The sequence below is a fragment of the Hypomesus transpacificus genome, chromosome 14, assembly GCF_021917145.1.
Source record: "Hypomesus transpacificus isolate Combined female chromosome 14, fHypTra1, whole genome shotgun sequence".
Taxonomy (NCBI): Eukaryota; Metazoa; Chordata; class Actinopteri; order Osmeriformes; family Osmeridae; genus Hypomesus; species Hypomesus transpacificus.
The window spans coordinates 6429485-6454759 of record NC_061073.1 but is presented as its reverse complement, the minus strand read 5'-3'; the positions used below and the strand labels follow the sequence as shown (position 1 = coordinate 6454759).

The following is a 25275-nucleotide window of genomic DNA, read 5'->3' as shown; positions in this document are numbered from 1 at the left end:
TTTATATTGGAACTCGTGACTGCGGGAGAAGCCCCAGCAGAGTTGGTGCATGCATCCCGACTTACGTCTGGGCCTTGTCCCGTCTGTGTGTGCAGGCGGTGTCCGACATCCCCCCCCACCATCAGATGTCTGGAGTGGGTTGATGTTTACAGTTTCTGAGAGAGTGCTGAGGGATACGGCCTGACATGTTCACTGCTTTACTGCTCCACACCTCCCTCTCTCTCCACCCCTCCCTTTCCCCTCTCCCTCCCACCCCCTCGGCATGTGTCGGTCCTCGGCTGGGGGTTTAGAGTGTGTCTCTCCCTGAGTTTTGCTAACCCGCTGCCAAGAACAGAAGATGGCAAAGCACACCCTGGTTCCTCACTTCTCATGGTGTTGTTTATTTACAGGTAAAAAAGGACTGAAACGGGGATGAATTCATCAAACATGGCTGTAGTCCAGGGTGCGTGTCACTTTTTGAGGCTTATCGCACAGAGACAGGCTTTACCGTGAGCTGATGCAGCAGCAGGTCCATCAGCAGGGCTATCTTGTTACTGAAGAGAACGTAGGAGCAGTTGTGGTGACAGTGTGAGCAGGCCAGGTTATAGATGTTTACAGCAGCACAGAGGGACCTGGGGCGACAGACACAGAGACAAAGGGACAAGGCAGAAGAATAATCACAAGTCAAGCTGGTAAAATGGCTCAGGACAGACTGGCTGTGTCTACTACCGCGCACTTTATGAAGTACACTGCAATACAGTGCCCTGCAAAACAGTGCACTTACATATTCAGTGCACTCCGTCGCTGATAAGTGCTGTCTCAAATGGAACACTTACGTTAAACACATGGTGGAAGTGACGGACGCGAATCTGCTCGCCACACCCGCAAAACCTGCCAAAATGAACGCGCTTCTCCACTCAAGTGAAAAAAGCTGCCGAAAGGGCTCCTCCTTTTCCGCTACGTAGCCAAGATGGCGCCCGTTTAGGGCGAGTAGTGTCCATCGTTGTACACTGTTTTTTTGGACCGTTTGCACTGCGCCATCCGGGTACTTTCAGTGCACTGAATTCTTCTGGTTTTGTGAGTGAAGCGCCCTAAACACTGAAAGTCAGTGCTCGAAGTGCACAAGTGCGCGGTAGTAGACACAGCCCTAGTTTTTGTCTGGTTGTAGCCCCCAGTTCATGCAAACGGTAGTTATATCATTAGTTTAGACTCGGGTGCTGACAAGACTATCTGAAGTGATCAGGAAACTGAACATACACTGCCATATTTATGGTTCCCAAAGGGTACATTGTATCTACGACAGCTGAATAATCATGTTGTTTGTGCAAAGGCCCATAATCATGGACCTTAGTACTTTTAATGTTGACCACTTTTATGAGAATGTTTTTTTCTTGTTTTATTGAGTCTGAATAACCTTCTCTTCTATTTGCTGGGTTGGGTCACTTATTTTGAAAAAGAGGAACAGGTTACTGTAAAAGGAATTGTTAGAATGTGCAGTAAAATTGCAGGCACTAATCTAAATGACTTCTTACAACTTTACAAAGTCCAAATCACAAAGAAGGCCCAGTCAATGTCTGCTGACCAGCAACCCCTTGTTCAGCGAGTTTAAGTTGCTTCCATCTGGTCACAGATATAATCTTCCAACATGCAGGACCAATAGAGTTAAGACCTCATTTGTCCCTGCTGAACAACATAATGGAATTCTGTTTGTGTGAATTGGGTTGATTGTTGATGACAAAAGTTTTTATTTACTGCTGGCTGTGCAACAAATTGACCGTCTGGGATAATAAAGATGACCTTGACCTTAACAGCATATCTCCATTAAAGTATGTGTAGGAATGGTAAAACTTGGAAAAACTATATGTATTGACCGATAGAAATCTCAAAACAGCCACCTCCTTACACATGTCAACTTCTTCTTGACTCCATGTTTCTCTAGAAAGGTAAATGACAGAGGCGCTGTGAGCCAAGGGGGCTGGCTGCGATCTCTGTCCCAATCTAGAGATCCTGCACCGTTTCCTCTGGGAGAGATAAGACCGTTCCTCTCAACAGCTCCTCAGAGGCCCTGGGGCTGCTGGGGCTGGGGTTTAGACTAGGCTGAAGCCACAGCTAGAAGCCAAGCAGTGAGTCAGAGAGCGTGCCTCTGTATTATGTCTGCTTTAAACAAGCCCCAGAGAAGATTAATGCCAAAGATAACTGACCAATCATTCTGTTCTGACTTTTGCTCCCCCTCGCCCCTTCTCCCATTTGTTAATATCTTCTGACAACTGTATATTTTAGCCAGTGGCAGAGTGGCATGTCCTATCTGCTGTGTAGAAGAATGGAATCTGGCCTTTCTATTCCAAACTAGGCCATGTTTATTTCAACTGGTAAACATTTTGATATCTAGCGCAACCTTCACATCTGCAAGGCATTTTCAGTCCAACCAAGTTGGTATATAAGATAGAAAGAAAGAAAGAGTTGACCGATCCAAACCCAGGTCTGTCAATAACTTGCTGCTGATGAAAACAGTCAGTGCATTACCTTCACTGGTGGCCAGATCTGTAAGTGTTCCATATCACTATTGACATTGTAGTGTAAAGTTGTCAGATATGGAATGTGGTGATAATGTGAGAAGTACTACAATGGGAGTTACGGGAAAGAGTCCAAATAAAACACCATGGTCTACTTCGGCACAAAACCAGTCTAAACAGCAAAGTATAACTTAACATTATACAGCGTTCGTTGCTGTAAAAGAAGTATTTGAATTTTTCCCAGAAAATATGCAAATAAACCAGAGTTTGGTAGTGTGTTGTTTTCTGTCTTGGCCAATCACCCTTAGCAATAGGAATGTGACAGCAGATTCATTTCTTCCACTCAATCTATTGGCTTAAACTGACATCCAGCTTATGAACCTGAAAATGGAGGAGGTGGGAAAAGAGGCAGCCATCATGGTTGAGTGGAGTGATCCTGCAGCTCAGTGTGTGTAGAGCTACGCTGAGGTAACATAAGACGCCAGTCAAACTGTGCTCTCTGGGCAGCCGACCAGCACACTGGAGCTGTCCCGTGGTTCACCGGTGAAAAAGAAAAAAAAGCCATTGACCATCTCAGCTAAAAACTCACTGGCGCAAACCTATATATTAGTGGTGGGCCGTAATCGGCGTTAACGTGCTGCGGTAACGTGAGACTCTTATTGGGCGATAAAAAAAATATTGCTGTTATTCTATTCTCAAAGTTGGGTTGGGAGCAAGCTACTACGCAAGCTATGATGATTTTCACCTGGATATTTTAGCGCAGATGTATACCAAGCCGAATTGCACTGTAGGGTGCGAGAACGAGTGTTGCCAGGTTCGCGGTTTTCCCGCGGAATTGGGCTACTTTCGAAGTGTTGCCGCGGGTTACATTTTTTGTCCGCTGGTTTGGGTAGATGAATATCTTTATATAAAAATCCATATTTTAAATGAAATAGTTTACTTATACCCAAATCCTACCAAACTGACATGGTCGTCAAACTACTGTTTGAGTGCAACCGAAGCAAGCCCGTCAGCACAGCTCTATCAGCCAAGCTAACTAATCTCCTCGCTCACCTGGCTTGAGAAACCCGTTCTCAAAGACTTACTTAGAGTCATTATTTGGGTAGCACACACAGCGGCGATTTTAGACCCTTTTTAGGGGTGCTCAAGCACCGCTACATTTAATCTCAACATCCCTAAAAATAAAAATAATTGTTTATTATCATTTGATGCTAGTAGTTCATGAAGAAAGGGACATGCTTAGTTTTTTAATTCATTCAATATTTTGCATAATAATAGCAAGGGGGTTTAACACTTTTGCAAGGCACTGTATTAATGGTATTAATGTCACATTCTCATTGGGGGCTGAGCACCCCTAAAGGTCTGATCCTAGAATCTCCCCTGAGCACACATATTCGGAATGCCTTCGGCGGAATTCAAATGAGCCATTTTAATCTAGATTAATACATGTATATATGTATATATATATATATATATATATATATATATATAAAATATACCAGATACATATACTGTTTATATGTGTATGATACATATCAAAGACTTGTATGAAAAAAGAGACAACATTAATTGAGGCTTTGATCATTGTCATTATGTACACCTCCAGTAGGAACCTTCTAGGGGCCATTTCAGGTGAAGAATCATTCAGTTCCTGTGATGGAATGTACGGTGTCCTTATTGACTAAAGCACGCAACAAAAGCAGAGGTATCTGATGACCTGTAGGAGGTAAAATGGCATGTCTAGGCTGGTCTGGTTACAACAACTAGAGCCTTACATGTGTGAAAAACGTTCTGATATGGCATGAGAAATGGTGAGAAGTGGGAGAACAATAGACACCTGACAAAAAGGAGGCTTCGTATAAATCCCACGGCATCTTGTAGAAAACAAGAGCACCAAAGTCAGATGATACCAACCTAGAATACCTCAGTTAGCATGATGGCCAGCCAGCCTCGACACCCTGACTGTACACAAATCTGCCCCATCCTTGGTCCCCTCCAGCTCACCACCTCCTCCACCACCACCACCACCACAACCTAGCAGGGAGAGGGGGCAGGGGGCTAGGGACAAGTCCACTGCATGGCCCCCAGGTGGCTTGCACCCTTAAACGGCAGATTAAAGGGTACAATCACATTACCCTTTTCTATAATCTTATTAGGGACAAAAGCAGCTGTCGCCTGTTTCCCTCTACAACAGAAACCACTGTGAGAGGAAAGGAGCGAAGTTTCCGACCTATTACCACTGACTAAAGAGCTAATGTTCCGGAGGCTATAGTTGTTACAGAGGTGCTCAGCCAACCTTCTAAATGACAACTGTGCATGTTGTACTTTTAATTGGAATAAAATCGAGAAATATGATAGTACAACAAAGACAAATAAATACTACCGGTAGAAGAATTCAACTTGGGATGAATACCAGGACAGCGAGGGCTCTAGTTTATTTCCATTTCAATCACGACTAAAAGTCAGCCCTGTCAAAGCTGAAGCCATGAACTTGTAATTCCTCTCAATCGACTCAGTCAACTGCTCATGTAATGAGCGTGCAATTGCTTTGTAACACAGCTAATCAGGCATGTCTAAGGCCGCCTCTGGACAAATGGCAAGCATGTCAGGGGCCTGTTTGAGTAATGTTCCTCCATCCCCTTAAACCCCGAACCATCCCAGCAACCAGCCTTTGTTTCCCTCCTCACTAATTGAGGTTGATTAGCATGACACCTGATAGCAGGACCTTCTCCTGGAATTTTGACTTCCTTCCCCTCTACGCGAGCCAGTAGCAAACATTTGAGGCACAATTTGCTTGAGTGCCACGCTAGTGTCTCAATTTACCCATCAAACTTTGCGACATTGATCCGCGTGTGCCAGTCAATGCTGACATTCAGCATTCCTCCACATAATCCGCTGTGGGCGTCCTTCCTCATTTGCCATGCTGTCTACTAGCATGCCCAGCGCTAGGAACTCTGCACCTTACCACCACTACCACCACCCACCAGACTAGGGCCAGCAGGAGACACAACAGGCACATTGATAATCTGAGCATAATGAAGCCTTATCTTGTAGACACAGGATTAGGTTCCACTGCTGCCCAATACAGACAGTTCCTATAGGCAGAAGGGAGATGGGGGGAGGAGGAGGAGGGGAGACAGAGACATAATGATACACAGATAGAGAGAGGAAGAGGGGAAAGAGAAGGGACTGATAGAGAGAAGGGAGGGGTGAGAAAGAGCGAAACATGTAGATAACTAGCAGTGTAATCCACACACCCATTGTAGCCAGCTTAACCTCAGGGTAACCACAGCAGACCACTCTGTTCTTGAGGACATAGACACACAAGGGGGACTGGCCCAACAAGGAACCCCTCTCCATGAGGAGCACACCTGATCCTGGGCCAGCCCCCTGCGACCTGTGGGGCTCTGCCTGGGTGGCCGACAGGCCCGGACAGGATGAGGGGTGTGGGGGATGGGGAGAGTCACTGACCTCTGAATTAAAACGTTTAAACCATCACCAAGTGTATACTGGGACAGATGGCTGCGAGGGGGGAAATTAGAGTGAAGGTCATGTTTCTTTCTACAGGACGGACAGTACTAGCGGCTACAATAGTTTTTTTTTGCGGTAGTGGACAGTAGTTTGTAAACAAACCAGTGCCTTTTTTTCTGGACATTTCTGGAGTGGTTTTGGCATTCTGTGCATTCTGTTAAGCTTAAGAAGGCTTCGCGCTCCTTGTCAGTGGTTATCAAGCGAGAGATCGCTTTCCTCAAACTCGAGGCTCACATTTCCCAACCTCTCCCCGCTGGTCTTATGTGCCCGCTCGAGCCTGACCAGAGCTGTTGACGGCAGTCGAAATCAGACCAATGTCCAGATCGGGTTGAATCTCAGCTTTTCAAAGAGTGAAAATTGGTGTTCAGGAAAAGGAAGAAAAAAATAAATACTAAGCCCCCAAAAAAAGAGAGGTGAGGAGCAAATCCATTTCCTAGTGCTGTCAAACAATCCCTTCATTCACTGCTATCTAAATGACATTTAATTTGATTCTGCTGTTGATCTTTCCGATACCCTGAGTGCTTCCAAGACATCCATTCTGCCTGTCGTGCCACACTGGTAGGGTATGAACTGGGGGAAATCTGATGAGCGGTCACGCATCTCACACACACACACACTCATACAGACACACACACACACAAGCACGTGTGCTATAACGACATCCTGAAATGAAACCTCAGGTAGCAACTTTGATTTCACAGGAGATACTCAACATGTGACATACAGTGGTCAGTCAAAAGTTTGGACACATTTTCCCATTACATTTTTTCACTTTTGACTGGTACTGTAAGTGGCTACATTGTGTCCTTGTCCACTCATGACAATACTGGATATTTGGCATGGTATTATGAGTTCTCCTCATCTAAAACTGAGAGACACTGTATTTAAATCATATAATTATATATTTGGGGTCTAAAGAGTGAGAGGGGCTTTGTGAAGTCTTTCTGCCGAAGCCAAATGAATTAGAGAACCTCAGTCACTTCCTCACTACTCCTCACTGACCCCTACTGGGAGATATAGGGAAAGGCCTTATGTACACTCGGCCACAGTAGGTTTACTCAGACAACAGCTTTGGCCTCCCATCCCAACCTGAAACCGATTAGGACCTGCTCCAACAATGAGCATAATTGCTCCAATCAGTTTAATTGACAAAAAAGAAAAGGGAATTTAATGGTTAACTTTGACTAAGGAAACCAGGAAGGATGCAAGCCTTGTCAGAACCTGAGAAAACACCCCGTTAGAGGTCAAATAAATGTAAATGTAATAATAGTGACGGTGGAAGTATGACACTCTGCAGAGGAGGGGCGGGTAAGAATCTGGGAGCATTTGCAGCTCACTTTAAACAGACACATCCCCTCCCTCCCTTCCTTAGCTCCTATGGAATATAGGCTCTCTCCTCTCACAAATCACAGAACACCTTCTCGGTGAGCTCAAACGACACAACATTAAAACACAGAAGAGAGAACGGATTCCTCTAACACAATTTACATTCACAAGTTTACATGGCTTAATTGCATCCATTTTAACAGTCACAGTAAGACAAAGAAAATCATTGTGATTTATAACGCCGTGCAAAATAACAGAACAATTAACAAAATGCAGATGAGCCTTCTCTGGTGGAACTTTTTTTGGTAACCTGTGTGGTTTATGGTTGTCTCCTCCGGGTCAACATCTGGGACAGAACACAGTATTTGACATATTCACCCCCCCCACCCTCCTCCAGTTTATGTTAATAAAAGTTGTCCAAAGTCTAGACACTGAAGCTGCCACAGGGTTACACAGGGACATTAGCCTAGCCTCACACAGGGATTAGCTCATTAATGGAATGGTAACAAGATGGAGAGGGGCTCCCAGGGGGGTGATACAAAAGGAGCTTCTCCACGGCAAACGTTTTTTTTTTCTTTCTTTTTTTTGTAAATCACTCTGCTTATCTGGGAGGAGGCGATCAATACAGCAACATTACTGTAAACAGATAATGTAGCGAGCGGGCTCTGGGGCTAGCCTGTGTCCGTCTAGGAGGCCATTACACCACTTGGTCCTCCAGATGAGGCGGAGCGATTAGCGGCAGAATAGGGATAAGTCGCAACCCAAGGATACGGTCCGTCTCTCAGCTCTGCTGACCTCATTTGACTTTTGTGTTATGAAGGCTGACCTCTTCCACACAATATGGGTCTCCTTGTTGTCATAGGAGACAGGAGGTTGGAAGTGTTAGTGTGCTTGAGGACATTGAGAAATATTTTAAGGATTGCCCGTGTACAAAAAGAGATCAAGCAAGATGGTTTCCTTCCCTTACTCATAATCTGAGCATGTCAAGTGGATCTCTTAAGTCTATCGCTCCAACACACGCAAACACAGTGTTAGAACCTGCTAGATATTTCTACCACCCGGTAAAAGATTTCACATTTTTTAGTTCATAAAAATCCTCAAGTCAGCTTCAATTTCCTCTGGATAAGTGACTGAGACGGGGGGAGGGGACTGGAATCAATAAACATGTGATTCCCTTTAAAAGCATTATAAATATAAGTAGCATTTGTCCATTAGTGGAGGTTGGGAGACCAGTAAATGCTAATGAATGGGAAAGAGAGGCCATTCCAGTCCATTAGAGAGTCCATGCAGGGAGCACGGCCGTCACACAGAGGTTATCTACCGGCGAGCCATGCAAACTCCAAAGCCACAACTCAAAAACACCACGCATTCACGATGATGAATCAGACTGATGTGCCTCATTGTGTATCAAGAGAAAACGAGCGCCAAACAGATGACGGAGACGCCACCACCATTTCCATTTCTAAAAGGGTGTTTTGTTATGCGTCATAGGCATCGGGAGTATTTATTGAGATGAGGCCCGAGCGAACAGGGACTTAACAGGAGCGAGGGAAATGAACTCGCTTACTTCACAAAAAAAATCGTTTTTAATATAGTTGGTGGGATCAGAGGCCACACAGAAAACTCAGTCTCAGGTACAGGGACATTCCCCTTTCTATGAAAGGTTTAGGGTAGGAGAGAGGCTAGACTACTCTATGGGGGGATAGTATGTAACTGTAGAAAGCAGTACTCACTTGAGGGGAATGCGTGGCACAGTGGTAGGGGTGGTGACAGCCGTGGCTACCTGCAAGATCTGCTCCACAACAGACAGTCCTCCTCCAACCTGGAACGCTACTTGATCTGCATTGTTCTGGATGGGGGGGGGGGGGGAAGAGAGAGAGAGAACTGAGATTCAGCTGAATGTAGAGTGCGTTATAAATTAAATGAATTAGAGAAAGAGAGACAGAGAGAGAGAGAGAGAGAGAGAGAGAGAGAGAGAGAGAGAGAGAGAGAGAGAGAGAGAGAGAGACAGAGACAAAAAAAAAGAGTCATCGGCAAAGCACAGTCAGGGGACAGGGAACCAACTGCACCGAGGGAATCACATGGCTCTCACCACGGAGGGAGACGCGTCTCTGTTTCCCTCACCTCCCTCTTCTAAAACGGGGGAGTCGGAGTGAAACCTGAAGCAAAGCGATCCCCAAAGCATTCCTGTTAAATCTCAAAAGTGCACAACCCCCCCACCCCACACTGCAGGCCGGTCTGAGAGGAAGACAGCCCCTCGACAGAGCTCCACTCAGCATCAGGGTGGTCTGTCCTGACTAACACAGGCTGGGGGAAAGCCAACATGGACCAGCAAAGGACAGTGGAATCAAAAAATAAATACAAATACAGCTTAGGACATCAATCAAGATAAGGTATCAGATACCATATTTTGGTGGGCGGGAGAGGGGAGGCTACCATGGTAATGAGTGAGTGGGAGCAGTGAGAGCTGAATGAAAACAAGAAAATAACAACTGCTTCTAAAATCAGCAGCGTAACATTGATAAACCATTCGAGGTGTTTAAATTGAGTTCTTTTAAATGAACCAGGAAGTCACATAACTCAAGAAAGCACTTCCTTTCAAAGAAGAGTGCCATGCCCTGCACTGAGAAGAGGAGGGAAGAGCCAGAGGTTTTTGGCAGAGGGTCAACTGCTGCTGCTGCTCCTATAAATCACCAGCTCCACAGCCGAGAGCGAGCGGCTGCTATCGGGCGTGTTTGTGCCTGGGTCGACAGAGAGCCATGAGAGGGAGGAGAGAGGGTGCCGATGGAGCCCGTTTCTCACACCGAGGGGGGGAGTTTACAAGGTGCGCTGGAGGTCACTCCTCTAACCCTAATGAGGTCAGAGAGACACTCCTCACCGGCATGACAGAACTCAAATCCAGACCCTTCACCGGGGTTTTTGTTCCTTAGATCAGCAGACCTGCCAACAAGCCCGGACATATTAAGGAAGTGCTTTGCAAAATTATAGATAGCGCTTGTGTCTTTCAACTCGCATTGTCTGCCAAGGCACAAGTTCTCGAGAACCGATGACAACATAAACTGAACTGTGGTCGGCTTGAGGGATTTGGGACAAAATAAGCGATAAGCTCTCATGAGACTGACTGTGTGGTGAGCTAACCTGCCAATGTGCTGTTTGTGTGAGACACCACCTTCCCTCTTATGTAGGTTACCAGTATCCTCCATTTTCCTAATTAGTATGGCCTAGCAGGGCTGAATCTTGTCTGGGCCCAGGGCTGCTCTTTCATAGTGGCTTATCAACGGTCTTTAAAGAGGGTTAACAAGGGCCTGCCTGGTCTTGGTTGTCTTCAACTACGAACACACACCAGGAGGACTGCTTGGCCAAGTCTCCAGACAGCTATGTTGTTGACAGCCGTGTTAGTGGGAAATTATGCGTGAAAAGGATTTGATTAACCGCAAGCTATTTTTGCCATTATTTGCGGGTGGTCTAGGCAACCTCAGCATGAACCAGTAACCAATTCTCAAGTTGCCTTATTAGGCCAAAATATCTGTCTTTCAAATCCACGATCAAATGTAGAGATGATGGGTCTTTTCATCAAAAGCCACGAGACATTTACCAGGAATCATGATAGTTTGTAATTAAGAGTGACATTGCTAGACAATCCAAACACAGAAACAGGTTGAAACCAAGCAAAAACAACATGACAAATTCCCCATTCCATGTACGGAGGAACCAGTTGGGGATTTGTCTGGTCACACCCCAACAGACACTCCAAGCACAGTAATAGGATGAAGGGCTCATTTTCCTAGAAAGATAAAGATAGAAAACAACGTCGACACTAAGAAGGGAGAGTGAGAGGGCGGGAGAGGAAGGACAGCTACACTTGGATTATATAGCTGGCGAAATCGAAACCAATTATTCTCCTAGGGTGACCATTATTACCCCTGGTTGGTCAGAGGGCCAGGCTGCTACTAATTCCTGTGGCCAGGGTGGCGGGCTAGGAGACAACACCACTCACCACCCACAGGCCTTTCTGATCAGCTCACATTCAAATAGGGAGGCGGAGGAAGGAAAGCCCCTCCCACCTCTGCAACAGATGGAGAACTACTGGCTAGGAGGTGATTAGAGGTGGGACAGGACAACCACGCCTCCTTCTCACGAGCTAGGCCTATATACTACTACAGGAGAACTGGAGGAAACATTCAGAGAGGTCCAGAGTTTGCATGTTTACAGGACGGCTGTAAACGGGTGTCTTGTTTCTGGCGAATGTTTCCAAAGAAACTGTGGGAAAGGGAAACAATGGGCCTCATTCTCGAACATTTTCTTAAGTTTCTTCTGAATTGTTTCTTACGGGCTTCGGAAAAACGTTGTAAGAAAAAGACATCCGCCAAATTCATGAACGCTTGAAAATATGTTCCTACGCAGCAGAAGTTTTCTGACCTGTGCTCCCTAAGAGTTTTCTTAAGTTGAAAGCGCGTCCTCGTGCTCCTGAATTTGCATACATACACGCCCCGACAGCTCCTTATAAGGGCACGCAACAGCAGTGATGTTTGCAGTCAAAATCGACACAATTAGGAAAGCAACAGGAACGCAAGTTATGTCCGAGCGAAAAGCAACCGGTGCACAGGTGCATCGATGCAACATCATACCAGTAAGATGAGCAGTGGAATTGTTCTCCACTGGATCTAACAGTGTGCACACTAAGCAAGGTTAATTATTATAATTATTTAAATCCGAGGATGTCTGCAAGCCGTTTTATCATTTAACCAATGAATTCTTGATATCCAAAATTCGAATTCTTGATATCAAAAATACAATTCTAAGGTTTTTTAGTAAGTATGACAAGCCGTGTTAACATTTAACCAATTAATTGTTGATATCCAGAATTTGAATTTTGGATATCCAGAATTGAATTATTTATGTAAAAAATTGGTATTATTGATATCCAAAATGCAATTTTGGATATCAAGAATTCATTGCCATAGTCTGTAGAGTTGATGTGAACGCAATCACCAACGATTTCTCACAAATTCATTGACACTTCTAACACGGAGAGTTTTCTTAAATGCGATTCCCCTTGTATTTTTTTAAGGAATCGCATTTGAAACAACTCTGCCCGACTTACGACTGCTATTTCGAGTTCGGAAAGTCTTCTGAAGTTCAGAACAAATCGCACGTGAGAAAACTTTCATGAATGCCAAATGTTTTCCTAAATCCAATTCAGAAGAAATTCCTTCTTAAATTCTTCTTAACTGCATTCGAGAATGAGGCCCAATATCTGTTGAAAGTATTCTAGAACTAGGCACCGTTCAGTAGTGATACAGAAGCAAATGGAAAAGAGAAACCACATCCAATTTTGTGAGAAGGCTTACAGTACTGACACATACGGAAGGATGCCACTAATTTTCACTCCACTGAAGATCACCTTTTAAGAAGGTTGCAGTGACTTTCTCATCCAAAGGAGCATGGGTCTTGTGGGTAACCATACACAGTATGAAACATGAGAATGTGAAGTGAATCATATTTCTTGTCAAACAAAAAGAAGAAGAGGTATAATCTCTGACGATGTGTCAACCCATTAAATAACTTAACTGTGTAATTTATAAAAATAGCAAGATGAAAGATGCAAGAAGGAAATATAAATAGTGGTTCCTGAAAGGTAGAAAATGTTGTATGATAAAATGTTGAAATTGTATCTTGTCCCCCCCCACCCTCAGGTAAAAACCCTTGGCTGGCCATGGCAGGGGAGTGGGGCTTGGTCAGCTCCTGACAGCTGACAACTTAAATAAGCTCTCCACTCCCAAGCTCTCACAACAGCACACTTTTTTCAGACAGTCCCTCAAGTGTCACAATCGCTGTTCATTTCCAGCTGGCCTTTATTTGAAAGCGGCAGGCAAATATTTTGCTCAGTATGTAAATACTTGCGCTCGATGATAAAAGGTAAGCGTTTAAAAAAGAAATTCCTGAAATAACGGGGGGAAAAAAAGTGGGGAAAAAGCAGTACTCCTCCCCCCAAAAAAGAAAAATTGGGTTTGACACAATCTAAACCATTAGAGGCCGCAGTGAGAGCTGTGTGCTGGGGTGGGAGACAGGGAGAGAGGACGGGAGGGGCCAGGCAGCAGGGGAGGGGGGAGTGTCGGGTGTTGTCCAAGGAATTAGCAGAGAAAGTGGAGACTGAATCAGATATCGCGGAGAAAAACAAATCTCTAGGTGAGTCAATGACACGAGAGATGCTTGTTAGGTCAAATAATCTAAACGGACCCGACTTCGAGTGACTCAGACACCCCTACTGACTGGGACTCTATTTATTTGACTTTGTCCTGGGATTAGAGGAGGAAGTGATCCCCAGGCTGGTCCACAGGCTGACACACAACACTGGCCCAGGCTGCAATGGGCTTGGGCCCGGCCTGGGCAAGGCTTTAAGTAAAACAGCCCCAAAATTGTAGAGCACACAAGCCTCCTGGAGTGTGTCACTGTGTTAGCGGAGCTGAATGGAGCCGAGCTCCTGTCGTGGTGACCCCTGACCTCCCCCTGGGAGCGTATGGAACAGAGGGAAGAGCCTGTCTAGGTTAGCGACAGCTTGAGCTACACTTCCCCCCCCCCCCCCCGGCTCCTCCTCTCCCACTACACAACGCTGTTTTAGCACCATTCTCTGACCATCTCTCTGTCCCACTCTGGGGAAATTCACTAATAGACACCAACCCCCATGCTCCCTCCCTTCAATACCAAAGACCATCATCACCCTATCCTCACACCCACACACACACACACTGGACTTTGAAATATCTAGAGCAATATTGAAAAGGCCGCCCTCTTCGAAAACTCTGACAGGTGCTCCAAAGTATCACGTATTGGCTTTGTTGGGCTTTGTTGTCAATCCTCAATACAACCTGATAAAATGTCACAAAGCTTCTAATTCAGGTCGGTTTTATGAAGGCCTATTTATTCAATTGAGTCCAACACTGTTGGGAATGTCTGTCAATGAAAGATTAGTAGACACTTTGGTATTATTACCGTCGAACGACAGAGTGAAACCTTGTGATTTTGTGAAGAGACTTCATTTTCAACTCATACAGTACCAGTCAAAAGTTTGGACACATTGAATGGGAAAATGTGTCCAAACTTTTGACTGGTACTGTTCATGATGTGAACAACGTGATACTTTGCAAACCTGTGTTTTGCTTGTGTGTGTGTGCATGTGTATCTGTATGTGTATCTGTGTGTGTGTATGTGTATCTGTATGTGTGCGTGTGTGTATGTGTATCTGTGTGTGTGTGTTTGTGTACAGTACCAGTCAAACTGTATCAAAACAGGTACAGTCAAACAGGTACTGTATGTCCTCGGAAATTAAATCAGTTGACGTATAAACTTGCACCGTCTCTATGCTTGAGGAGGCCAGACAGACAGATAGAAATTCTTGCCCGTCTAGAGATGGGTAGCTGCTCCATTAGGAACATGTGGCCAATGAAAACAGCATCAATCTGGCCTGCATTACCCATAACCCAGGGCGGGGGGGGGGGGGGGCGGGGGGGTAAGAGGATACCCCTCTACGCTGGGACAGTGAGACTGAGAGCTGGGGCCAAACAGGCCGCTTCAGTTGTGGCTGCAGCCAGAGGGCTAGCACCTCCCTCCCAACTCACCCCACCTTCACAGCAGCGCACACAAGCAGGCCGGCAAACACACCCAACGGGTTCACTAGCCCTAGTCAGGCCGTGTGAGTGGAAGAGAGGCCGTCTGCGAGAAGTAGCCCTCACAAGGGGTCAAGTCAGTGTGACTGTCAGGAAGACAGACCTTTGGTTTGGTGTACCTGTTTCTCCAGGATGCGGGAGATCTCCCCCAGGGTTCTGTCCAGGCTGGACACTTTGTTGTTGGCCCACTGGCCACTGTCCTGCCCCTGGAGCTGCTTGCCCAAGTCCTTCACCAGTCGCTGGAGTCTGGAAACACAGGCACTTCCAGTATGAGTGTGAGGACAGACTGGCTGCCCTATCTAGCCAGTGATCATTGCAAATGTAAGAAAAGTGTGCGTGTGTGTGTGTGTGTGGGGGGGGGGGGGGTTGGCAATTCCATCCTAGGCCATTTCCTGCATGTCCTCTTCCCTTTCTTTCTTTTACATTTTCCTGTCACTCTACCCCAACACAGCAGACATGCCCTGAAATGAAACACACCTTTTAAAGCAGGCAGGTGTGGGAGGAGACTTACTTGGCCTTGTATGGAGAGTCAGGGACCTGGGTCTTTGCCTCCATTGATGTTTCATACTCCTTTGCCCTGCACAGGGAAAGGAAGAAAAACATTTAAATAACAGGAAGAGAGTGTTCCAGCTTTCAGTGAGAAGGCATTGGGAAGATGAAAAGCCTGAAAGAGGGGGGAAAAAAGCCAAGTTAAGGTTGAGTGTTTATTTGCCTTGTCAACCGTTCCCCCTCATAACTTGCCTTAAAATAATCACACACTAATTCTGCAGGGACGTCTTGCTGCCATGTTCTCATTTGGCTCAACAAACTCCTCCTCCTCTCCTCCAGCCACTCGTGTTACAATGGCATATCAAATTATTAATTTCATTGCCAAATAAACATTTAGTGGAATGTCACGCTGCAAGTGTTTTGAATATCTGACCTTTCAGGAGGTCATGGTCAAAGGGAGTATTTCCTCGTTGGCATCTGACTACACCAGTCACTCAGGAGGCTGATAAAGAACTACAGAGACCAGGTTTACTAGCGGCCCAGACAGATCTGTCACTCCCAGACCAGATAGGAACTACAGATCCCAGACAGATAATGTGGCTTTACGGTTAGGCGCTGGCTGATAAACTCTAAACACTTTCCGGAAGGAGACAGGTGGACCTTCCCTGAAGACCAGACCCTTAACCAAGCAAGGCTTAGCTCTATTAATCTGCATATTTATGAAAAGTCTTTTGGAAAAATGCCCTTTGATAAAACATAAATATAAATCTATCCCAGAAAGTGGTAACTTTGTGTGTTTCAACTTCCCCAGGGCATACACACCATTTGTCATCGACATTTATAGATTCCAGTAGATTAATATAGTTTACTGTCTTATCCTAAAGTGCACTATACATCAGCATAAGTGGCACGCATATGGGACTGAATATGCATCAAGGAGAGTTCATTTGTAGAAATAATACTTCAACAACAGAAAACATCTCCAAAAGCATATCAAAACAAAACAGAACTGACCATAACGATGAGATGCAGAAATACTTGTTCAATGTGATATTCTCTAGACAGATAGAGGGTTGTCTGAGAGACACTGCTGCACACAGGACCATGAGATGTGAACTGAAGGTCAGACTGTTTAGATGCTGTATAACCAACCTCCTCCACTTCCACTGTGGGGTCGGGGCTCCTATTGTTTTATCTCATTATTTAACACGTCCCTCAGACTGGCCTGCATAGGAAGGGCAGACTGGAATCCACATGAAACTGAACTATACCTGACCTGTTTGTCATTCCCGATATTACAATATTAATCTCTGACAGGTTTACACCCTCCCAGGTTAAACAGAGCCACTGCTGAGCCATTCATCATCTTTAGCGACATGCCTCACTAAATGGTACAGGCACTGTGAATATTAGTGACCAGCGCTAAGGAGAAAAATCTCAGCTTATAACGCTGAACTAATAATCCATTCAAAACTAGCTGTCCCTTAATTGATCTGTACTGGCCCTTTTTGTTGTTGCATGGCAGCTAAAAACTCACTGATTAGGAGCCGCACTGATCAAAAAAGGAACTTGCTGCACATGTATGTTACATGGATTAAGGAGAAAATACTGAATGTGACATGATTAGAGTACATGATATAGAGTGTGTGTGTGCTGGTAACCCCCCTCCAGCTCCTCCCCTTGCCCAGATGAGGGAACAGGCGGGGTGACATGAGCAGGGTTGGGTATATGACTGGTATGTACTGGACCGAATCAGAACGCAGACTTCGGTGCCACTTAAAAGCCTGAGCTGTCAAACGCAATATTTGCCCTCTGGTGCTCCGAAACAGACATAACAAGCATCATAACCGCACATGATCACTAGATCACCTGCATTCATGGGGGTGACAGAGAAAATTTGCATTGATGCAAATCGAAACGACAACACGGAAAGTCGAAGACCATGCCAGACCAAATAGTTTTTTGTAAAAAAAAAAGAAAGAAGTAAAATAATCGATTTGGCACCAGTATCGTAAAAACCCAAACGATACCCAACCCAAGAAATGAGTAAAGGCATCCATACAGGGGTGCCTTTGTGTGTGCACACCTCTCTCCCTCCCAGCGCCACTCACACAGCCCCACTCTGTTCTCTGCCAAGGGAAACACATGCAGACAGCTACAGCCCCGACCACTCCTATAGGCGTATCACTGTTTCAAAAGTCCGCAAAGCATCCCCCATCCCATACTGACATGCTACTAACACGCAGTTTTGCCACCAAATTTAATTACGAATAATAACGTTCTATTAAGCCAGCCGACCCACAAAATATGTGGATATACCTGTGCTCACACAGAGGACAAGCCAGGCATAGAGTTTTGGGTGAAAAATCTACAGACACTACAGCATGCTCCAATAAAATGGCTCATTTCCACCCGGCAGTGGAGCAGCTCACCTCAGCGCTGCCTGGGGCTTTGTGATATTTATGACCTCTGAGAGCCTTGTTCCTCTGAGTGCTGGCCTGCTAGTCTCCACAGGGCTGGGCCCTGAGTGACAGTGAACAGAGGCAGATCATGCTGTCACTTTCTCGGCTCCAAGTCCCTCCACTGGCCAACGACAACTGCGGCCCTGATCATAAAGAACTGGGGAATAACGGCCTGGGCGCTTTCTACAGAATACGTCCTCAAAGTATCCCTCATCCTCCCTTTCAGCAAATTCAGTAAAAAATACATTTTTTTAAATACACTTTTCTCCACGTTTATTTATCCACGTTGGTAAAATTGAAGGACAAAAATCGTATTTACGATGACTGCTGACTCAGGCCAGAAGGCTGGGAAACAGACCAAACCATCGGTTAGGTGTCCATGAGGTTAGAGTTCCCTTCTGACAAATGGGACAGGACATTAGCAGTCCAGGACCTTGGAGGGCTTCAGAGCCAGCTACATGGTACCATACCTGTACCCCCCCCCCCTCCACCACCTCCCATCCCTACCCTGTACCAATGACAAATCCCTCAAACAACAAGTTGGCTCCTCTAAGCGGTTGAGTAGCTCCCTCCCTCCTTTCCAGCTGTGACAGGTTACTTGGTTGATTGAGCCAAGACCTGAGATCTGACACACGCTGCCTCCTATTTGTTGATTACTATTGATTTTCTTTGATACTTCATTTAAAAATCAATAACCTGGAGAAAGAAAAATAGGCATGGTTTACACATACCTTAAACATACTATTGTACACTGGAGGGGGCTCCGGTTTTGGCAGCAACATGGCAGCAATTAGGGGGAAAGCTCTTAACAGGTGAAAGCCAGGGGCCTCAGATCGATTCTCAGTTTTCCTCCCCAATCACAGAAAGTGGCCATAAATTAAGGTCATCAGTGTTATTCTGTGGACAGCTGGGATGCACATAACGCCTGCTCGCCATCTCCTTGTCACTCATAAAGCCCTATAGTCTAACGCTTTCCTGTCACCCTTTCACAGGCACCGAGAACAAGAGATGGGCAAAAAAAAAGAGAAGAAGAGACAGAGGGAAAAAGAGACATGGATGAATGTTTTACCTAGAGTTCATGCGTGCTCTGAGCTTCTTAGCCTTCTTGCGTGCTTTCTGCCTCTCCTCTCCATCTTTGGCACTCTCCGAGGACACAGAGCAGTCCGTCACGATGTCCACTATGTACTTCTTCAAGGAGAGATGCTCCTGAAACACATAACACAGACTGTATGTTACCATCCTCTTATGTAATTGAAATGCAGACAGTGATGTTGAATAGAGGTTCAACCAGAGTAGGACAAGGGAGGAAAATAATGCGTGTATTTCCTAAGCTCATCTGCTGAATAAAGTCTAAGGATGTTTATGTAATTTTACCTTGTAAAAGCACCAGTTGCATTTGTGAACCTACTTATCCCAAAACCAGCTCTTCGTCCTGTATAACCAGGTCGGGCATCTTCTCAACACTCAGCAATTTAACAGGCAACACCTGCTCTCCAAAACCAACCTGTGACATACATTTACACGATCGCAGACAAGAAACCAACCAAATCTAATTGGACTGGGGTGTGTGACGGCATCCCTATTGTGATTGTAGGTGTGCCTGCCAAGGCGGATGTATGATACGGGCCTATTCTTCTCAGGGAGCAGTGAGCCTTGTAATTATCAGGACATCTCCCCCACGTGCCGCTCATTTGAAGTGCTAGGGGGAGCCACGGTGCTGCTTCCCGTCTAGAGAGCCTGTGGTTCTGTCAGATGAGGCGGATAGCAGAAGATCCACCAGGAGAAAGAGAGATGGAGCCTGATTGAAAACACAACATGATGTATGTGCCAGTAAGCAATTACCCAATTACCCTGTCACCCAGCGGCCCTGAGGACGGGACGATAAAGAGCTTCCATTCAGCTGCCGAGGTTGTGTGTGGGAGGCCGATAGCTTTGGGCACGGGAGTTGGCAATACACCTGCTGCTTCAATAGGGGTTTTTCAGGTAGCGCTTTTGAAAGACAGATGTCACCTGAGAAGACTGGAAACCCCAGCTCTCTACTCACGCACTGTAGGCAACCGCTCGGTCATTCCTGACTCATAACATGTCACATATGACTCCGAATTTATTTTGATTTTTTACAATATTAATATGGGTTGTTTATTTATAAAATGTTTGAGCTTCACCTCAACCAACCTATCTTTTGCCTGACCTAACGTTCACTTTGCAGTTCATTTCTTCTTGTGATACCTGTAAAATTGTTCTTTCTGATGGCATACTGTATTGGAGAACCTGTTCTTAAAGCGTATAGCAAGAGACGACATCCAAACGTGTTGGATGCTGCAAATCTGACTTGTTGTTTTTGCTGCACTGTACTATCCAGTACTGTAATTGAGATGCTTTTAGAAAACTGTAGGAATTTTTCTTTCAACAATGTTGTTGTTGCACTGTGTCTTATTAAGTGAGATATTATTGTTGCCTTCTAATATTCTTTGTTGTTCACCATGCCTGATAGCTGAGATGTGGTTGATTTGCGATGTGGCTGGTAAAAGACCGTTCCTTGACTCTGACCAGCAACATACTGTACAATTACACGTCAGGTCCTTGATCTTCTGCTGTACTTTCTCTATGCATTATTCATACGCCGCATTGGATAAAAGTGTCTGCTAAATGAATAAATCTAATCTAAAATCTAATCTAAATGAGGGTTTAGGAGTGATTCAAGGGCAGTTCTTGCAACCATAGAATTGCATAAGACTATTGCAGGAAAAGCTGACTGAATCAACGTTTACCGTTGGAGACTCCAAGTTCTGTTTAACCAGGAAGTTGAACACAAGACCTCATGTCAATTTCAATTCAACCAATCTTGTATGCCTGTCACCTGTCAATAATGGGTAACTGTAATTAAAAAGTCAGTCCAACATGTGTTGTGTGTAGCGTTTCATGAATGTGTGTGAGTGCCTTTGCGCTCTCCCAGGGATGGGTCATGACCGTAGGGCCCACTGCTTGGGGGGGCAGCTGTTCAGTAATCTCTCTGAGAGGCTATTCAGTTCTGCGTCTGTTTCCTTAATGTAATTATTTTAGTAACACCTCAAAGATCTCAACCATCTCACTCATAGAATGCTGTGCCGCTCTCTCTCTCACACACACACACACACACACACACACACACACACACACACACACACGGCATTGAAAATATTGTGACATTTGTACACAGTTGTTTTATAGCTGTAATTATACAACAATGGCACCTACAAAAGGGGCAGGATTCTCACTTTAAGCATGTATGTTCTTGTCGGCTAGAGGTTGCGACCTGTACATGATCTGACTAACCAAAACAACTGCAACAGTGGCTAGCTTACTTGTTGCGATGATACGGACTGCATATTCAACGTGAGAGGGTTCCAGGTGGACAAGGCTGAATGACAGACAGGTGTTTGACTGAAGCAAGAGCACAATGGTGCTTAGAGAGACTGGCCTGAAGGCAGGGGCCCGCAAACAATACCACAGCCTGACTCAGGTGGGCAGGAGTAACCAGAGAGCTCTACATATATCACACAAACAGCCCACTCTAGTAATATGTTCCCTAGACACCGCTTTTGTCCAGTACAATGGCTTGTGAGGTTGTCTTTCCATTTGGTGTGAAACAGACAGCTGTATGTCATGTAAGCTTTAATGTGATGGTACACTGTATTGAGTTACCTTCTGTACAATCATTTGCATGACAGTTTTTCCCATGAAAACCTGATATTTCAACACTCGTCTTGTTCTGCCCTCCCAAAAGGTATGGAACATCGCCTAACTTTTTCCAATCTTTGAAACAAAATCTCCATCGACAAATAGCAGTTTCACGTACATCAAAACAATCTCCATATAGCTTAGAGAGCTTTGTTGAAAGAGCTTTGCAAGAACAAGTCGTCATGTTTCAACAACAGGGGTCTCATCAACCGGACATCCTTCACTACCTCCAGGGGACATGCCCTCTTCAGGAGACCACATCGAGAAAGCCTAGTCTAGGCTAGCGATCCCTCTAGTGGCCTGTCCAGCACTCACACAGGCCCAGGGAGAGGACAGTGGGACCAGCCCATCCTACCCAGATAGGTCACCGCAGTTTTTGTGGTGGCGTGTCAAAGGTCAACAATAAATACATCCCCACATCAGAATGGAGAGGCCATGGACAGCGTGTACATCATATTAAACAGGGACAGATGACAACTAGTAAGGATGAGTGAAGATAGTGATTGCAATCCCAGGCCTTCCTCTCACTCATCGATCTAGTCCTGTTGATAATCACCGTATTTTCAATTTAATTCGCAAGTCCCTCAAAATGGGATAAAATGACTAAATATGAAGGAATAAGGCATCTGCTGCGTGCCTCCACGGAAAAACTATAGAGTGACCTCTGAACAGTTCAGCCAACCACCTTCATTTTAATTAAAAATCTTTCATTCCAGCAAGAATTATGGAACCCCTGTCTGGATAAGAGTTGGCAGTTCGACGAATGAAATACAGCACACCACAATGAGCTGAGACATAAATAAAGAAAAGCTAGCTTTGTCTGATCTAAACAATAATGTCAGGACATTTCTATAAGATTTCTCGATGATAATGTTCATCTTTTAAGGGGACATGTTAAGCATAACAGTATCATTATCTTATACTAGAGATGATTTCTGTAGATAACCTGTTTGTCTGCCCCTATTTTCACCATAGGCAGCCATGATTGTGCCTGAGACAGTTGAATGTGCTGCTCTGCTCTGCGAACTTAAAAAATGTATACATTTATATATCTATTTAAAAAAGCTTCCAAAAACACAAATTACAAACATATAATAACAAAGAAAGTTTAAAAACCAAGTCGAGTCTCATACGTTGCGACCACTTTGAGGCAATATATTTTTGTCAAGAGTTTGAAGAGGCACAGTACTGGCTTAGCCATGCTAATAGAGGTACATTATTTGTTTATCATACTGTCAAACAGTAAAAATGACCAGGATATTATTTAGAGCCAAGGGGTGGTATCAATTATTTCCATCTGAAAAATAGGGGTTTGAAGGGAGGGGGGGAGGGGGGGGGGGGGGCAAAGGTGCTGCATATAGCACCAACAGTAGTCAGGCTCACAAAGAGCCTGCTGAAAAGGCAAGCTCATATTGCAGGCTCTCAGAGGGTACCTGGAGCTTTAACAAGCAGCCATATCACAGAGACAGCACTCCAGGACTGAACGGCCTGGACACAAGGGGCCCTCAACTCAGCCTCTATACTGAATCCGTTTGCATTTCAAGTCTCATTTGTAATACTACACAACCAGCAGGAAACACTCACACTATAAGGCGGCTGCATAAACAACACCAGTAATAAGCTTTGATATAGAAGACTAGAAAACATAATATTAATGAAACAAATGTAAAATCAGTGGATTGCTGATTTACATTTTGATTGATTCAGGGTTTGAAATTAACTTTTTTTACTTGGTGGTACTGGTGCTTCCAACTTTAAAAAGTTAGGAGCACCAGCAAACATTTGGGAGCACTCACTGAATATTAAGGAGCACCACAACTACAATGTTGATTTATTTAGCGCGCTAGTTAGCTCCTTGTCACGTGACAACGGAGCACAGTGACAAGGAGTAAAGATTACGTTTAATTGGTTATGTAACCTTGGATAGAACAGTGGACCAGTCACTGCATACACATACTGTGCAGTAGGCTAATTAGCGAACAATTGGTTAAAAAAATTCAAACAGATTGCACCATAACGATTATTTGCACTCGCACAAATGCTCCCAAATATATTTTTAAGTTGCAGAGACACAATTTGAGAGCATATGCAACCAACATGGTCGCAATTTCTAGCTCTGTTGATTGACGTGAATGACTGACAGGCCTACATTTAGGTGGGGAGAGCTAGTGGGTGGAGGCAGAGGGAGAGGTTGGGTGTGTGTGCGTTTGGGGATACCCACCACTTCCTCATCGGAGAGTTCTCGTCCCTGGATGCTGCTGCCGTCCCTCACGGCCTGCTGGTGTCTCTTGCCCTTGGTGTGGCTGAACAGGTGCACCTCTGTGGTGATCTGGTAACACAACACAGAGGTCAGGGGTGGCCCAAGGGGATATACTGGAGATAGGGGGTGGTGGTGGAGGGGCCCATGGGAGCCCATTAGGACAATTAGTACAAAGAGGGGCCCCCGGTGGCCCTAGCAAGCAACTTGTGATGGAAAACGAGCGGAGCTGCAGTACAGTTTAAAGCTTTTAGTTGACTAGGGATCATTTCATGGGAGCCATGTCATTCCCTTTTCCTTTCTGACAGCACAGCAGAAACACAGCGTTAACCGCTGCACAACAGGGAGGGACTGGCTGACTTCACTCAGGACAATAGGCCTTTGTCTCAGCGGATACATTTTACAGTGGAACGGTACTGTAAACACACAGCTCTGAGGGGAATGGGCTGGACTGCAAGGTAGTAGGCAGAAATTCTGCTAAATGTTAAAACGCTTTAATATTTTATATTTCCTCTCTGACCGACAGACAAAAGCATTGGTTATATTGATAATTACACCACTGTACATCCTTGGGAAAGGCTGCTAATATACACAGAAAAATTAAGAACGAGTTCTCAAAAAAAGAAATACAAAACCCGCGAGGATGAACAACTTGCGCACAACAGAAACAGTATGGAGAAGCTGGCGTTGTTGTTCCCTTACAGCTGGAACTGAGCCCGTGCAGGATGGCCTGTGTTTAATGTCATTAAGCAGAGTGCTTGCTGCTGACCCACAGGTGATCTCTGGTATCAAATACTGGCCAAGGTCATCTGACATCTTAACAAGATTCTGTCTCTCCTGTTCCCCACTCACCAACCCTGTTCCACCACCACACCCTCTTTATGCGGAGCTAGTTTAGAGATTCAAGGCGTCTCGACCTTGTTGGTGGGACAGGTGGCCCGTCACAGATAAAAATGTCTGTAGATTTGTTGCCCGTCACTTGAAAAGCAAAATAATGCCTGGCCATAAATATCCAAACCAGAGTTCATGTTTAATCAATGCAGTTAAATCCTCATTTAAATGCGCTCTCTTCCAAAACTCCTCTGAATCACCTTCTCGTCAGCAGTTTTATGCAGATAAGTCTGCCAAGTGACCCAAGGGGTCTACAGCCACCCAACAATGAGCCTGAGCAACGTTTCTACAGCCCCCACTAAGCCAATCAGTCTTTCAAACGAGTGCATTCATTTAACCAAACGCAAGTGTGAAAAAAACTACTTCAGACTCTGGAGACATTGGCAGTGATGGAAAGCAGCGATTGCACATGTGGCACATTTAATCCCGACTGTGGTTAG

General features: G+C 45.1%; 1 protein-coding gene across 4 annotated transcripts in view; it reads right to left on the bottom strand.

The window, feature by feature from the left end:
• The window catches only part of scaper (S-phase cyclin A-associated protein in the ER), a 54575-nt gene that overhangs the window by 14192 nt on the left and 15108 nt on the right, over nt 1–25275 (bottom strand). For all 4 annotated transcript variants that reach the window (XM_047034128.1, XM_047034131.1, XM_047034129.1 and 1 more), the window contains 6 exons: nt 23909–24016; nt 19037–19173; nt 15528–15593; nt 15136–15262; nt 9083–9198; nt 488–611 (listed from right to left, as the gene is read on the bottom strand). In XM_047034128.1, coding sequence (XP_046890084.1) covers nt 488–611; nt 9083–9198; nt 15136–15262; nt 15528–15593; nt 19037–19173; nt 23909–24016 — 678 coding nt within the window. The remainder of the gene's footprint in view (nt 1–487; nt 612–9082; nt 9199–15135; nt 15263–15527; nt 15594–19036; nt 19174–23908; nt 24017–25275) is intronic.